Source organism: Euprymna scolopes, chromosome 36 (assembly GCF_053919585.1).
Source record: "Euprymna scolopes isolate OS-2025 chromosome 36, ASM5391958v1, whole genome shotgun sequence".
Taxonomy (NCBI): domain Eukaryota; kingdom Metazoa; phylum Mollusca; class Cephalopoda; order Sepiida; family Sepiolidae; genus Euprymna; species Euprymna scolopes.
Window position 1 is genome coordinate 62,208,325 of NC_136517.1, and position 18,244 is coordinate 62,226,568.

The window sequence follows — 18,244 nt, forward strand, 5'->3', positions numbered from 1 at the left end:
TCTGGGGAGAACTATGGCTGGCTGTTAGGTTTTTGTTGGAATTTTTTGAATGGTATGAATCGGTCTATGCCTACAATTAACCAAGTCTGATACTATAGAGGACACATCATTTTTAAACATGGAATGGAGAGGTAGATCAGACATGAATGTACGGAAGCTATCCCAGTCAGCCATAGAGTATGGGTAATGAAAAAGAGATATTTGTTCGTGGATTGTTTAAGGATCGAATCTTGTGATTTATATATGTGTGTGTGTGTGTGTGTGTGTGTGTGTGTGTGTGTGAAAGTGTCTGTCTGTGTACATTTCCCTACACAATAACTGTCAATTTTTAGTCTACAGACTCGAAATTTGATATACAGGATATTGAGATTTGGGAAAATCTTTATCTGTTTTCGGACAGAAATTTGGCTGTAAAGGGGTCAAAGTTCAACGATTTGACCTTTGAGAACTCTACCAAACTCCTTCACCAATTTTGGGTATAAACAATTGAAATTTTAGATATATGTTCCTTGGACATGGATCTAACTCAATAACTTGATTTGAGCCCAAAGCAATAAATGCTAAGGGATCAAAATTGGGGTCAAAGTTTAAAAGATTTTTACCTCTGCAGTCTCTACCAACTTTTCTCTATGGTAGTTAAGGAAGACCATTATATAGAAAGGCATTACCGTGCATATTCACACTTTTTAATATATACATAGGTACGTAAAGCTATGAACAATACATAGGGCCCGAGCAAAGCCGAGCGGAACTGCTAGTATTATTGAATTACGTAATTAATATAAGTTTTAGTTATTAATTCATTTTTTGGGAAACTTATTTTTAATGTTTCTTTGTTTTATTAGGGTGGTTCAAAATTTATATATATATATATATATATATATATATATATATATATATATGTATATATACATACATACATACACACACTGCACTATCGGATCTTCCCCTAGTACACGGCACCCTATGTAATCCACCCCACCGTTTCAATTAATCTCATAACATTACGCCATAAGTCATAGTCCTTTTATAAGTAAGTAACGGGGGGTACCCGGCGTTGCCCGGGTGTTTGGAGGTGTGTGTGTGCTCGGACGGGGGTGGGGTGGGTGTTAATCAAAACATAATAAGCGAAGTAAATATTTAAAAAAAACACAAAAAAAAACTAACGTAAGGCAAACAAACAATGTAAAATGTAAAAATCGGAAAAACAAAAAAAAACAAAAAAAAACAGAAAAACGAACGTTAAAACTTCTTTAAAAAATCTGAAAAATACCTCCCCTCCAAAAAAAAAAAAACGTGAAAATGGCTTCGGGGGGAGGGGGGAGTTACCCGGCGTTGTCCGGGTGTTTGTAGGTGTGTGTGTGTCGGGGGGGGGGGTAAAATTAAAAAAAAAGTTTTGGTAAGTGAGTATGAGGATCGAACCTGAACCCTTGAGGCAAAGTTGGAAATTAAAGTGTGAAAAAAAAAACATGCGACGTTAACCAATGGGCCACCGCAACATACAACGGAAACACGTTTGAATTTATTTATTTATTTAAGTAATAAAAACAGAATTGACACATGGCCGCAATAAAAGTTTACTTTGACCTAATTAATGAGGTTAAATAGAAGTCACGCAGTTAACTTTTGCTGCGGGGGCAGGGGTTGGGTTTGTTTACCCAACTTTGTTTTTTTTTCCCCAAGATGTTGGGGAGGGGGAAACCAGCGCCCCATTGTCCAGATTGAATAGCAATTGTCTGAAATATGGAGCTTGCCCCCACATTGATCAAAGCTGATTACTTCTGGATGTTGTTCCTGCTGCGATGCCGAGAACAGTCTGTTAGCTTTTGAATTAGTTTCCCTTTTTATACGAAAAAGCCGAATCAACACGCGAGAAGCCAAAATAGTAATAATTTTGTAAAAGTCAATGTAAATAAATCTATACGCTACGCGCTTTCCCAAATCCTAGATATTATTATCTAGGGCCTATATAAACAGTTGTAAGCGATCGTAACGACTCCAGGAGCGTGTGCGAAAGAAGCCTTTGCGAGACATACACGAAATGGTCACACATTTTGCCTTTTATATATATAGATGTGATCACAGTTACATTTGATAAATTCCTACTTAGCATATACCCCCTCGCTTTAATTCATCATAATAATATTACATCTGAAAACATCCACCTTCTCAAAGTGCTGTTATGGTCTCAGTTATCTCTGTTGATAAAATACCTTTTAGCATAAAACACTCATGTAAACCCTCCATAGATACTACACATCTTACATACAGATAAACTAAAACCACCATCCAACCTATCCTATATCTTCCCCTTGAGTTTAAACACACAAACTACACACATTCTTTAAAACTATGATAGACGCTCTATACACCTTTTTACATTACACTTTATATAATACACTTCTCCTTTATCTTAGAGTTCAAAATAGTTCCCCCCATACACCATCAATAATTTTATTTATTTCGTTCCTGATGAATCCCTCGCTAGACGTCACATCCTCATTATATTACCTAGCACCTTCTCTTCTTTTCTGATGAGAAGTATTAGGCTTCGGAATACCTTGGTATAAAGAGTTCCCTTTATCTTCCAACTAAACGTATGTATACCCTTATTAAATAAATGAATCATTCTATATATACCAATATATACTTTTTGTGACTTCATTTTCTACTCTTATTGTCTCCTCTCTCTCTCTCATATATATATATTGAATAAATGACAAAAGTCTATATTCCAAATTTCATGATGTTGATCATCTTAAAATTTATTCCTTTAATTCAGTTGACATTTATATTTCTTGACAGTATCTGTTTCGTAGCAAAAAAAATCATACACTTTATTATATCAATCAATGAATCTATTTTTCCCTTCACTCATCAGAAGAAATAGCAACTATCAATCCACCAAAAGGAAATAAAATTGGAAGAGAAGCTGCAATTACCTTATTGTTTGCTTACATTACGCCATTTTAAACTCAGGAAATATATATATATATGCTCTGTTATTACACTGAACTTCTTAAATAAGATTGATATGTATTATAAGGAAATATAAGTGAACAAAAAATATTTCCACAGAAATATATATAGATAGATAGATAGAATCCATTCTTTTATCCGTTCTTCCCTCTCCTCCTAAATATATCATCTGTCCTTTCTCCTATTAGTGAAAACATTCATGTACAGATACAGTGTGCACGGTGACAAGCAATTAAAATAACAAAAAGTACCAGAGTTTTGGTAGTATCCTAAATCTACAAGATGTATGCCTAGTAGAGGACCCTTCACACGAAAGATCATGGTATCAAAAAGAATCTTTGATAATGTCATTTTGTGACATCATCCATTGTGCCTAGCTATCTGCCATCTGTTTTAATGAAGACGTCATCAATTTGGTGGATACATTAAAAAATATCAGTTAGCATATTTTACAGTACACTATATATATTAGTTAGTTCATTCAAAAAGTGAAATGAGAGTCTTTTTTTTTTTTTTTTTTTGCAGTAAAAATAAAGGTATTTTAGGCTTTAGATTGAGGTATCAGTGTCGTCTTTAAAATTAAATAATCGCTCATTTTCGGATGTTTTAAGGACATCTAATCATTTTTTTTAGGTTGACAAGAAAATTGAAGCCTCATCTCAAAGAATTCCAAAAAATGAAAATAAAAAGATATTATGAGAATTTTCTTGCAGAATTTATAGTTTTGATTTCAAATGATGTACTTTCAAATAAATTTTTATTATAATACTTTATAGATTATTTTAAAGAGCGTTTTTCGCTTTATCCAATCGTTTGAATTACGTTTTAAAACAATTGTGTCTTTTCAGAACGTTAAATACAAGATGGAAAAAATGCAAATTCGCACAATTTTCTTTTCTCAATTTAAGCTAGGCCAAAAAGCTGCTGAAACAGCTCGCAATATCAATAAAGTGTTAGACCCAAAAACAGAATGCACAGCACAATGGTGGTTTAAGAAATTTTGTGGTGGCGACAAGAGTCTTGAAGATGAGTGAAGTGGTCGGCCATCAGATGTTGACAATCAATTAAGAGCCTTAATCGAAACCAATCCACACATAACCGTTTTAGAATTTGCTTCTGAATTAGACGTAAAATATACACTTGAGATTTGAAAGACAAAAAAACTTGACAAAAGAAACGCCATTATGAAGCCTCATCTTTCTTTTTTTAACGCAAATGACCATTTCTCCACCTCGACTTGCAATGAAAAAAAGGGTTCTCTACAACCGGCAACACTCAGCTCAGTGGTTAGATGCCGACAAAGCTCCACGACACTTCCCAAAGCCAAAGTTACACCAAAAGAAGGTCATACTGACTGTTTGGTGGTCTGCAACCGGTCTCATCCATTAGTTTTTTTTTTATGCAGGCAAAACCATTACGGCAGCGAATTACTGTCAACAATTGGATGAAATGCAACAGCACCCAGCATTAGTCAACAGAAAAGGCCCAATTCTCCTCCACAACAGTATCTAACTGCATGTTCTAAACTGACCTTGCAAAAGGAACAAATTGAGCTATGAAACTTTGCCTCATCCGCCATACTCTCTAGGCCTCTCACCTCCTGACTACCACTTTTCCAAGCATTGTGACAACTTTCTGCATGAGAAATGCCTAAAAAACCTAAGCGATATCAAAAACGTCTTCAGCGACTTCATCACCACCAGAATGCAAGATTTTTATGTTACTGGCATAAATACACTTGTTTTGCGTTGATAAATCGATAAATTTTTTGTTTAAACCGAGATACATTCACTTGAATTGAAAAGTTAAAAACAGCAAGAACTTTCTTGTCAATTAACATGTATGTTGAGTGTGGGGCGTGTATTGTCACCTGCATTTAGGGTTAGTGGTCATCTTAGACTTAGGGTGCTTTAAATAAGTTTCCAGACTTTTTTGTACAGGCATTTAAAATTGTCGTAGACTCTTGAAAATTCAGTATTTCTATATATCTTATGAGATGACCGACCAATTTTTATGATTTCAGATTCAAATGAACAGCTACAGCAGGAATTGGAATACACTTTACTAAAGACAGATTGTCACAGCTGATGAATTTCAAAAATGCAATCTGGACATGAGGATACTTTAGAAGCATAATATGCAATAAAATTCTGTTTTAAACCTGGGAAAAAGAAATGCCACAGAAATGTATGGAATGCTTCAAACTGCTTTTGGACCATCTTGCATCAATCCAGCATCAGTTTTGGAGTGGCATAAGAGATTTAAAGAAGGCAGGGAGTCTGAAGGATAATGAGAGGTGTGGGAGGAGTAAGGAAGTTGGCACATTAGAGTTGATCGGTCAAATAAAGAATTTCATGGATAAGGACTGTCATGTGTCTATAGAGACAATAAGTGAAAAGTTTGATGTCAGTGTGGGAACTGTACACACAATTATTCACGAGGAACTGAAGATGCGGATAATTGACGCAAAGTTTGTCCCAAGGGTGCTCAGAGAAGAAAGAAAGGCGTTGTCAAGCATCAAGACAGTTCTTCACCTTCATGTTATTAAATCTCAGAAACTGCTGGTCTGGGAATCAGTGATCATTTTATGTTAAATTTATATGCGAAACAGTTCCTTTACTATAAATTGTTACTAATAATTATTTTTTTGTTTGTTTGTTCTTTTTTCTAGGAGAGTTACAATCAAGTGGACTCAGTTTTATTTTTCAGACAATTAGCATATACAAAATAATTTATTCTGGTACAACGCTGCGTATATTTGCTAGTAAATAACAAAATAACAAATGTTACCACCAAGTGTCATGGTTAGAAGCGACTCAGTTACTTTGATTGCTAGGTAACAGTTTATTAATGCAAATATGCGTCCATTTTTTTCACTTTCTTTTTATAGTTGGATTAAATCTTGTTTGCACTTTTTTTTTCTTGCATTTCATATGCACAACAGTTTGGCAGGTTATGTAAAATGCCGATGGATCTTGTTGAGCAAACTAAATAAAATTTGAATGAATAAACCAAATAAAATTTGAATTTAATGATTTAATATATAGTTTACAAGATCTTTATATTTAGAAAGGGAATAAGGGAGAGAGAGAGAGAGGGAGAGGGAATAAGGGAGAGAGAGGGAATAATGGAGAGAGAGGGAGGAGCAAAAGAAATTAATCTTCATTTTTGATGATTTTAGTTGATGATTATGATCAGAACATTTTTTATCAAAATAAGTTGATTAATAAAAACTGTCCAAAAAAAAGTTTCCAATCTGTCGTGTACTGTCAACTAATCTCCAACCCCTGTCCCATCGCTGCAATATTGTATTCATGTGCCTGTTTTACAAGTATTTTAATGGGATGTGTTCTGATGAACTCATCACACTTGCATCCCCTTGATGTACATAACTACGACAAAGCCATTTAGCAACAAAATCTCACCTCTTCACTGTAGAGGTTCTTAGATGCTGGAAAGCCTTCTACTCTAATAGTTTCTTCCCTTTGACTGCTAAAGTTTGGAATTTCCTCCCTGATACCTGTTTCCCTGACTTTATTGTTTAAATGTAATGTAAACCAACATTTCTCTCATCTCCTTGCATAGTCCTCTGGAAACATGGTCCCAAACAGTAGCTCTTTACGTCCAAGTGTCAAAATTCCTTGTTTAGGGTGAACATAAGTAAAGAAAAAACTACTCGAAAACAATTCAACTGATTTGATTAAGTTTTTCATCCTCACAACAATGATGATGATAATCTCTACTTATATATATATAAAAGGCGTTATATGTGTGTGTGTGCAAGTTCGTTCCCTATAGACTCCAAAATGGCTGGGCCAATTGTTTTGAAATTTCACAGATGTACCTTATGTACCTGAGAATGTTCTTAGAAAGAACAGTCCAATTTTGACCAAAGTTAACACTTTTATACAGTCTAACATCATGAGTACATTTGAGAAGTTTTATAACCACACAAGCAGAAGAGCCGGGCTTATTAAATTCAACAGTAGGTTCTTTGATAAGACAGGGGCGCTTTCAAAATAAATGTTTCTGTTTAGAGCACAATTGAACCATTGTACTTTACTTTGGAATTTGAAATTTTAATTCAAGCCATTATATATTAATACAATAGAAAAATGCAAGCATGAAAAGTAATATGGTTAAGCTTAAACATGGAAAAGTAAAGGACTAGTTGTTAAAACTGGAAAAAAAAAGGACAATATATTCTAGTAAAAACATAATAAATTTGTAACTTAAAATATTGCAGTATTAAGAATTGATTATATAATGTTAAATTGAATTTTTTTAAAATTCTTAATGCTACAATATTTCAAGTTATAAATTTATTATATTTTTACTAGAATATTTTGTCCTTTTCTTTTCCAGTTTTAACAACTAGTTCTTTACTTTTCCATGTTTAAGCTTAACCATATTACTTTTCATGCTCGCATTTTTCCATAAAATTCACTTGTTCTTTGTTTAATTTCAGTCTTGTTTTTTGTCCCCATAAACATAACATACACATATGTAAAATAACAATGTATGCCACTCGTCTCATTTCAATAAAATCCACCCCTCTTTCATTCTTTCAGTTTCACTTGTTACTTCTCTTATCGCGAGAACGGTGAATTAATAGCAACAGTAGTCACTGAAACAACGTGGTTGCTATGGAAACCAGTCATAAAAATGTCGCTCACCTCCTTATGAATTTTCACGATTTTGAACACCAGAAAATTCATAACTTTTGTTTTACTGAACGAAAATTGAAAAATTTTTACAGTATAGCTGAGAAGATGATCTATAAAGTGTAATAATTGTTTAAAATTTGGTTGAAAAATGAGTGAGCGGTGAAACTTTAAAGCAGTTCTAAATGACTAAAACTGCCACTTAACCATATATTCAAACACAGTAGTGTTTGAATGATAAAAATAATTTTATAGAATCAACAGCAGGTTCTTTAAAGGGCAATGTAGACTACAATGAATTTTGGCCTAATTCAATGCAGGGAGGCATGTGATACCTGCTCCAGTGGGTTTCTGACTAAAGCAGGCAACCGATTGATTTGATTGACAAACCGGCGCTTTCACCGATTTCAATGACAATATAAGTATTGGCAGTGTAGAACATTCATTGATCCTCATTCAATCCCGAACAACGTCAGGTCTCCCTGCTAGTGATGATTAAATTAACAATGTTTATTCTTAAGGAACAGGCAATGAGATGAAAAAGAGAAAGGGTGTGAAAACGTTTATGGAGAAAAGGGTGAAGATGCAAGAAGGCAAAGGATGAAAGCATAATAGAAGAGAGAACATAAAGGATCGTTATTTACTTCCTTTTAACCACAGGAAGATGTGACATAAGGTCAGGAAGATGGGGGAAGTGAAACCAGCACTCTGATCATTTGAAAATTGTTTGAGCAGCCCATCAACATTCCCCAATAGGGGCGTCTCAGATAGTAAACAACTCCACCCAAAAAACGAGAAGTAGTGGACTGGGGAGATGGACTTTCTACAACTGCACAAAATATTTCAGCCATTCCTCAGTCAACAACAACAACAAAAAAAACATTAAAAAAATGGTCCATACTTGGTTAGCTTTGGAGTTGAGGGGGAAAAAATGGACACACACACTATATATATATATATATATATATATATATATATATATATATATATATATATATATATACGTGTGTGTGTGTGTGTGTGTGTATTTGTTGATGCTCGCATTTGTATCTATTAAATTAATGGTTATTTTGATCTACGGAGCTGGAAATAAATAAGGAAAAGCGCAAAGAGAAAAAAAGAGGAGAGAAGATATACGAACAGCGGCACCAGGTGTAAAACAAACGTAACAGAGAGCAGAGGAAATCAATTTAAACAAAGTTGAGAGGTGGAACTTTACCTTCAGATGTTCAATGATAGTTCACACAATATATCATTAATTTTACTTTTTGAAAAGAACACATTTTTTTTTAAATATTTGAATACAAAAAAAACTTCCTGATTTGCAAGGGTGTAATCTAATCCCACAGAAAAACAAGGCGAGAAAAGTCAAGCCAAATAAGCAATTTTCAACGAAAACTAGTTGCTAACTAGTTGGTAAACGACATTCCTGAGGAGTGAGGAGGTCCTATTAACGAACAAGCAGACATTAGATCGAAGCAAAACTCTTTTTTTTTTTTTTATTCTGCATGCATGCACACAGGACATGACAGAGACCTAATAAACATAACCCTCCTACACAATAAGTCAGAAAAGAAAGGTCAGTGAAAAAAAAAAGTAATGATTGTCTAAATAATTAAATAACTAGAGGAATACCCGTCTCAAGGCAGGTAAAATTAATCATCCGATCTAATTAAAAATAATTATGAATTTTGAAACACAGCTGGTAGGCATAAGGGTGGATAATATGAGCTATATTTAGTTTAATTTAGTTTTATGCAAAGGAATAAAGAAGGAGTGGAAGCCCTTTATGAAAATTCATATACCTTTGATGTTTTTGTGAAATTTTAACAATATGTGTTTGACATCAATAAATTGTTTCCCAATTTCAGGTTTTTTTTTTTTTTTTTTTTTCAATATTTTAAAGCGTTTTCTTTTTTTGTGTGGTGAGAATATGGTCACAACTATCTATTTAAAAATTCAAATATTTCAGATTTGTGTTGAATTTGATCCTTTATCATTAAACACCATTTAAGTAAAATTAACTTTCAAGTTCTTCATAAGACCTTCAAGTTTTAGACATTTTCTAGAATCAGAATCATGTAATGAATTTTGATCAAAATTGGAATCTGGATTCTAGGTATAAGGTTTAGTAGCACTGTATCTTGATTTTAATCTTTGTAGTGGGGGGGCATAAACGTGCTGTTTGCCTGCCGACTGACAACGCGATGTTGTAGGTTCAATCCTCGGTTGGAGAGAGGTGCTAGCCTAGCCGCACTGATAAATTTTTATTTATACAAACGTTTTTAGCTATATATGTGAATACATGTTTCAATCATACGAACTGATAATGGGTCTACCTTTTCGAGGCTAAGACCTTACAACGAAACTGCAAAAGAAGATTGGCATGGAGATGTGTTTCCGAGTCAGAGTTGACATGTAATGAGAATATCTTCAGATTCAATTTATTTCAATTACCATTTTTTTTTTTATTACTTTATACTTTTGAAGATTTTCATGTTTTGGCTAGTACAAAAATTTGTCTTTTCTCTGCCATTACCAACTAGCAGAGCATTACCACTGTTTACAAAGGGAAGAGTATCATCTATAAGGCATGTGTATGCAGTGTGATGATGCATGGAAGTGAAACAAAGTGAGGGTTAAAGACATGCGTTGGATGAGAAGAATCGATATAAGAATGATATGATGGATATGTAATGAGAGTTTTCAAAACAGGCTTAGTTCTGATGACCTCAGAGGAAGATTAAATCTGAACAGTATAGGGAAATGTGTACAGAACAGGAGACTTTGATGGTATGGCCATGTTGAAAGAATCGATGAGAGTTCTTTGATTAGTAGATGTAGAACAGTTGAAAGGGCAAAAGAATTCACAGAGGACGGTCAGTGAAAACATGGAAGGAAATGAGCAAGATGGACTTGAAAGTAAGATTAATAAAGGTCTGATAAGAAATAAGTTAGTTTGGAAATCAATTTCTAAAGCTGTCCAACACATGTCTGTATATAAAACGTATGTTAAACCAATCATGATTATCTCCATCTCATGAGGTCAGATGTTAGCATGTTTATTTCATATTTACCTAATATATAGGCGTTTTTCATCTACTATACTTGGAGGAGGAGGAGGAGGAGGAATAGAATAAAGTTTAACTGTAAATGATTGATATTCCCCTGAGCGTTCCTTTTCTCAGTGAAATGTTCCTTGTCAATGACGTTGTTCCTAATGAGTCAGAAAAAAAGAGGTGTGAGATGGGCTAAAAAGTCAAGTTGCTAACATTTTTATAAAGTATAGGTGCAGCCTGGTAATTCCGCTGATCATAAATGAATGTAATTCCAAAAGTAAAGCCTCCTATTTTTGTTTAACTCAAAAAGCTGAAGAACTACAAAGGCGGGAATGGTACAAAACATTAAAACAAGTAAACTTTTGTGCTTCAAAATTTATTTTCTATATAGTCACTACCATTCTCAATTCAGGATTCAAATTTTGCCAGGAATTCAAAGGCTCATCTGTTTTTGACATTCATGTTAGAAACAGAGATGTTTCAGACATGCTTTCTTAGAGTTTACAATGTGAATATCTGCAACAGAGAGATGAAACTTTCAGGTCATGAATGCATAAGAGCAGTCATCATCATAATACAATTTGCAATCCCCTCTGATCCATTCAGGTGGAAAAAATAGGAGGCATTACTTTTGGAATGCTCCTTGTACAACTCTTTTGATTGTGATTTTGAAGAAATTAAGAAAAAAAAAAAAAAAAAAAACTCAGGCTGACTTGAAAGTAAAGGGACAAAGCAACATGAGGATCAAGATTGATTTTTTTTTGAATGGTTCAAATATTGAGAATTGGCCAAGTAACAGATATGAAGAAATAAAACAATCTCCACATGAATCTTACTTTGAGGAACGGACACGCAAAAACAGAAATATAGTAAAAATGTCGTCATTATTGAATAAAATCGATATATTCTGACATATAAAAGTTTTTGCGTCTGATTTTTAATGTCAGACCAAAATTAGCAATTTGCTTGACATATTGATACTTGATTTGAACTAACTTTTTTTTTTTTCCTTTTATTATGTTATTGACACAAATACATTTTAATTCATTTTTTTTTTCATGAAAATAATTATTCCAGCTAAGAAAACTGTTACAGCGTAGACATTTCTCTTTACTCAATGAAACAAATTAAAGAGAAGTTATTGTGTGAAATTATACGGGTTCTTTCGAATGGAAATTTTTAAATGCCCAAGTATTCAGTTCTTTTAGTTTTGCTACATTATAACTACATTTGAAGAATTAAATTCAAACACTTATCACATACATTGTTTTTCTTATTTTATGATCACCAAAAATTCCCAAAGTATTTTCATACCTTTTATGCTTTCGTTTGTATATCAGTTGTTCATGATCAAGCTGCACACATCGCATCATTATCATATTTGGTTTCACATCCGTTTTACATGCTGACATGTTGTATGGCTTTTAGAAACTGACTTTCAAACTAACCATCTCTAGCCAGGTCTTTCTCCCTCTTTCTTTCAAATCCATCCTTATCATTTTCTCTCAGAGTTTCCTTAGCACTTCCCCTGCCAACTGACCAAACACTACCTCAACTATTATACATATAATAACTCAATTGAATCAACATGGCTATACTTTTGAAGATTCCTGTTCTGTACATATATTGTTCAGATTAACTCTTCCTTTGAGGTCATCAGATCTTAAGCACAAGAGATAAAAATTTACTGGTTTTGTTCAGATTTATGAACTTCTTAAAAAAAAAAAAAAAAAAAAAAAATGTGATGATTTAAAATTCAATTTTTTTAATCATTCAAACTACTGTTCTCATCTTAAGTGTTATTTCACATTGTTTTTGTCAATGTAAGCTCCAACCTTTAAGTGTATCTTGTCAAATTTGAGAATCTTTCTGTTGAATTCTGGAATCTGTATGGAATTTCGAACAGAACCTTTTATTTAATCTATGGAGGTAGAATTCTCTTGTTCCATCAACCACGATTGGGTAGAAACCCTAAGTAATTTGAGTTTCACCCGCACTGAAGATTGAACCTTCAACCTCCAAAAGCAGTTAGCATACATGTGGCGAGATAAATAGGTCAACGCATAAATTTACAAACTGGCAGAGAAGACTAGAAATGAATAAAGGGGAAATATGGGCCCATTTCTCACACAAACAGTTGCAGTTGTAAGTTATTTCTTTTTATTAGAACTCTTCACTGATGTCAAATGAGGATTTTTTTTCTTTTTCATCCCTGCTTAATAATCAATGTGTAAAGTTTAATAAAGTTTCAATAATTTGTGAATATAATTTTGAAAGATATAAGCCCTTAATAACAGATAAAAAAAAAAGAATTTTTGATACTTTTCTTGTAAGAATTTAAACTCGGTCATAATGCTTCCCAAGCAGTTACATATATCAATGGAGCATGGATCGGAGGGTTCAAAGGCGGTTGGAGTACAAAAGGGGCGCTTCTGTTTTAGAGGAGGATTATCTAAGTGAGATAACCCACATTTACTAAAAAAAGATACATTACCGAAACATATTTAATTGGAATTCATTATTGAGATGAGTTTTATTTATTAATTTTATTTATTGTGGACTATTATCCTCATCTTTTCTTAGTTGTTTCACAACGTTTCGACCAACTATTCCTCTGGCCTTCGTCAGGTGGTAACCGTGACGGGATAGAAACTCTGAATCTTGTAACTGCATCCACTGAAATTACTGCCTTCCGTAGTTGTTATCGTCTCAACAACTACGGAAGGCCGTAATTGCAGTGGATGCAGTTACGAGATTCAGAGTTCCTATCCCGTCACGGTTACCACCTGACGAAGGCCAGAGGAATAGTTGGTCGAAACATTGTGAAACAACTAAGAAAAGATTAGGGTAATAGTCCACAATAAATAAAATTAATTACCGAAACAGTTTACAAAAATGAAATGCATTAATTAAACTTAAAATTAAAAACGAATACATGAATTTTGGAATAATAACAAAACTGAATACAAATGAAAAATAGTAATACACAATTACTGTACCTGAACAATTATAATCAGTTAATAAAAAAGAAAAAAGTTAAAACAAGTTAATTAATAAACTAAAAATGAAACACTTAAGTAATAAAATAATTAAACATTTTTAATTAAATGTTAATAAATCAAGTAAACTTGTTAATTAACATACACAAAACCAATAATAAACTGTAACAATGAAACAATGTCAAAACTACCAAAAATAAATGAACTTGTATTAATAAAAAAAATTATATCACATATTGTCCTCTTATCGCAAGAATTATGCGAGAGAATACTTCCCACTTTTCCCTTTTCTGCCAAAGAAACTCCATGTTACAATTTATTTATTTTTGGTTTTGTGTACGTTAATTAACACGTTTATTTTATTTCTTAATATCGTTTCATTTTTAGTTTGTTAATTTGTTTCCGACTTGTTTCTTTTTTCAATTGATTAGCCGACTATAATCATTCAGGTATAGAATTCCTGTATTAATATTTTTCATTTGTATTCATTTTTGTTATTCAAAAATTTGTCTATTCGTTTTTCTTAAAGTTTGTTAATTAGTGCATTTCATTTTCGTAAACTGTTTCAGCAATGCTTCTTTTTTTTTTTTTTTTGTTAATGGGAGTTATCTCCCTTAGATAATCCTTCTCTAAAACAGAAGCACCTACAAAGGTATTTTCAAAAGTTCAGTAATTAACCAGAAACTCTTTATAATGGAAAGCAATTGTTAAGCAAAGCTCATGTCAAAGAAATATCTAAGGTACTTGATATCAGTTTATCATGAGAGTTTTAGTAATGTATAGATTTGATATGCCCAAATGTACGCCTTAATAAATTTGCATTGGTAAATTGATAAAATGAAAAATTGAAAATGGTTTTCCCTTTCTCTTTCTCAATTATTTACATCATTATATTATTCAACCATTGAAAACATTGGTTTACCATGTATCAAGCCTAATTTAGCTTATCTAATGCCGAAACAATTCTTTTCTTTTTGTGTATTTTTGAAGCATGTCAACATACAACGGTTTCACACTTTTCTTTCACACATCTTTATTGGGCGGTAGAGAGCAGAAATACATTGTATGGTCCTCCTCACCACATCCTCTGCAGATATTCGTTTTTTTTTGTTTTTTTTTTTAACTCACATTCACACCCTAACAAGGCATATCGCCATTTGGACGTAAAGGGCTACTATTTGGGACCATCTAATCATCGCAACTTTTGATTGATCCTTTTCCATTTCTCAAGCAGTTGAGTGTTTTCCATGGTACCCAGGGTGCTTCCGAGTTATGAAGGAAGGCCTCACAAGAACGGATTTCGATGTCAGTATAAAGGAAGGGCAATTCTGTTGCCATCTGATCCACAACTGCAATCTGGTCTCTAGTTAGCAGTTCAACATGGCTGAGAAAGCTTCTTGATTTCAGTTGTTGAGCCATCATTGTTTGATGTCCATGAAGAAGATGGCGCTCATTACTGGCAGCCTTAGTGATCGCAACTCAGCTGATAACAATTCTTATTGTAAACAATTATGCAGAAGGTGCTATTTTAACCACAGCAGGAGAAGGGTGGATTGTGTATTCATATTTTTCCCAATAATATTAATGCATGAATAACTATCCATTAGACAAAACAAGCATCTCCTACTGATTTGGAGAAAAAGGAGGGGAAAAAATGGAGACAATACTGAAGAGACTTACCAATCCAGCCAAGGGAGTAGAGAACTGATTAATTTTTTTAACGGATCCAGTTTTTAAGCAATTGAGCAATCTGAAATAATAAGCAAAAGTTTCTTATTTTTAAACCGACAAAAAAGTCAAGCAATGGCTGAAAGTAAAAAGTCAAACTTGTAAATGTTTTTCTATAAATTTTTTGTTGTGTTTTTTTTATATTATTTTAACATTTCTAGCTTAAAGTTTGTTTTATGAGAAATCAACCATTTTATAACAAATCATGTATGGCTTATTTAATGCAGAATAGAGTTGTCAAATAGAATAAGATAGGATAATTATTTTATACTCTTATAAACCATTGCTTTTGGTAGCAAACCTAACACTACCTTACTTTTAGAAAACATTAACAACTGCTAGAAATTCTTTGGCATTGGTAATCTACTTGATTCTTAGCACAATTGATATTCAGCCACCACGTTCTAGTATTTATTTGGCAAGAAAATAAAGAGGATAAATAAGGTTTGGATATTTTAAGAGTCAGATTGACTAATACAGTTGAAGATGAACTTATAGATATTAGGGAATGACGTAACCAGCTAATTGACTTGGCCTCTTTGATCTCCTGTCTAGCTAAACTAAGGGCCGAAGTAAACTATTGCAAGTTACGTGGCTACTCATGCAACCAGGCCACTGACTGCTCAGCCACTTGGGTCTTGTCCTAAGGTATCGCCATACACGGCCTACCGGTGGCTCTATTTTCATTTTTTGACTTTATCCCTCTGTGTAAGGTTGCAATCAGTAAATTTGTAGTTCAGCTGACAAAGCATCTAACTTTATATATTGTGCTTTCAAACTGCCGATAAATAACACCAACAATGTTCTTGCATCATGATGTTCTTTAGTTGCATCATTCTTTTTTATGACATTGCAAATTTACATATTATGGAGAATGAGAATGAGGATGAGGATAGCACTTCATAAAAAATGTCTAAACCAAATCAATTTTTGCTACATGTCTCATCAGATGATGTCATAACCTGACATGTAGGTCAAATTCTAATCTTTAATTTTTAATGAAATTTGCCACTTTTTTTTCTTAATCAATTATGTGGAAAATTCTTTTTTTTAGCATGCACAACGAAATACTGTTACAATTGTAATCCAGTCCTAGTTTATACCTACTCCTTGAGCAATGTTGATGCAGTACCTGGGTATGTCAATTTCCAATTTTACCTAGATTCTCCTGTTTTATTATACAAAGAAAAATATTTGAAATTTAGTGGAAAAAATTGCTACTTAGTATTTGTATGAGAGAGTAAGTAACTATGATGAATGTATTTTGTGTATTGTTTTTAATTGGCAAAAGGCATCAGAAATGATAGTTTTAAATGCAAATGTCCTTTAATATTAAATAATCCTTAAGGTCACTTAGTAAAAAAAGGAAAGTTTTTTTATATGCTATTATGCATGTTAATTTTTTTTTTACATTCAAAAAACATGTATCAAATTCTAAAAAATCCGTTAGCCTAACATAAGATTTAAATTAGAGTACTGATACCGTAAAAGCTACTGCCTCAGTAATGAGTACTCTGCCTATTACTTCCTTGTCAACTAATCACCTGTGTCTATTTGTGTAGGAAAAGACGAACTCCAAAAGCACCATAACTTTTTAATAATCCATTATTAGAGGGGTTATTTTAATAGCTAGCAAAGTACCGAAAGGAAAGTGATTTTGGTACTTTTAAACTAGTAATTAGAAAGTATTTTCTGGTATGAATTCAAGTTTTACCGTTCATTTGTGCTCCTACTTAAATGTTTATAAAAAATATGAACTTTCGCACGCTCCCTTTTCTCTTTCATATCAAAGAACCAGTTTTTCTAGACAATTTATTATTTTTGCCTTTATTTATTTGTCATATATCATTTTATGTCTTTAAACTCCTCCCATTCAGTTATTATTTGTTTGTCAATCAGTACAATGGCCAAAATAAATAGAATAAAAATTAAAAAATGCTATTCAAAATTCTCTCTCCCCCTTTCTCAAAGTATTGAATACATTGTCACGTGGTATACATAACAAACGGTGGAGAAGGAGAAGGAAGCCGGTGAGAGAATTCCCTGAGAGTCACATTTATGTGAGAAACCAACTTAGACTATTAGGGATGAACTCTGTGGGAACTTTGAACACTTGTTTCCTCTCCTGTGTCTCGTGTTATTAACTCCGGCCAAATGGCATGTGTGCGTGTTCGACCATAACATATCGTAGTAGAGAGAGAGAGAGAGAGAGAGAGAGAGAGAGAGAGAAGGGGGGGGACGTGATCGTACATACACAACACGCTTACATCATACCTTTTCTTCTTAATTTCGTTTATTTATTTATTTTTACTCACATTTTATTTATCATGTTTTGATTTCTCAATTACTCAAAGTCTGACCTGAAAATCACAAACATGAACAACAATGGTTGCATGGCCAGTGAACAGCGTTATATGGCGTCCCTCTGTTAAAATAAATATATTTCTTTTTTCAGCAGAACAGGTTGGTCAACATGTAAACATGGCTGATTGAAAGTTGATGATACCGCGATGAGTAATAAGTACCGAAATAAACATTTCTACAACCTGTTCCCTCTCATCCCATCATTTTTGGTGAGTATACGTGATTGAAATATATAAATAATAAATAAATCTATATATAAAAAAAACCAAAGGAGTGTGCGGTTGATTAAAACCAATAACATTTTAGTAGGTAAGTCCATGTACATGTTTTAGTCTGATTTTTTTAAATGATTAAGTTTTTCTTTCTCTTATTAAAATCTTATGAATAAAGTAAAGGCGATTTTCCCACTGTATTTGTTAATTAGTCGTTTTTTTGTTTTTTTACTACATAT

General features: G+C 33.1%; 1 protein-coding gene across 3 annotated transcripts in view; it reads right to left on the reverse strand.

The window, feature by feature from the left end:
* Nucleotides 1-18,244, reverse strand: part of LOC145260535 (uncharacterized) — a 452,053-nt gene that overhangs the window by 272,434 nt on the left and 161,375 nt on the right. For 2 of the 3 annotated variants that reach the window (XM_080118742.1, XM_080118741.1), the window contains exon 3: nt 15,382-15,451. In XM_080118742.1, the coding sequence (XP_079974868.1) occupies nt 15,382-15,451 (70 nt within the window). Of the gene's footprint in view, nt 1-8,862; nt 9,019-15,381; nt 15,452-18,244 lie in introns of those variants that run through there. The other variant, XM_080118746.1, reaches the window with a different exon arrangement.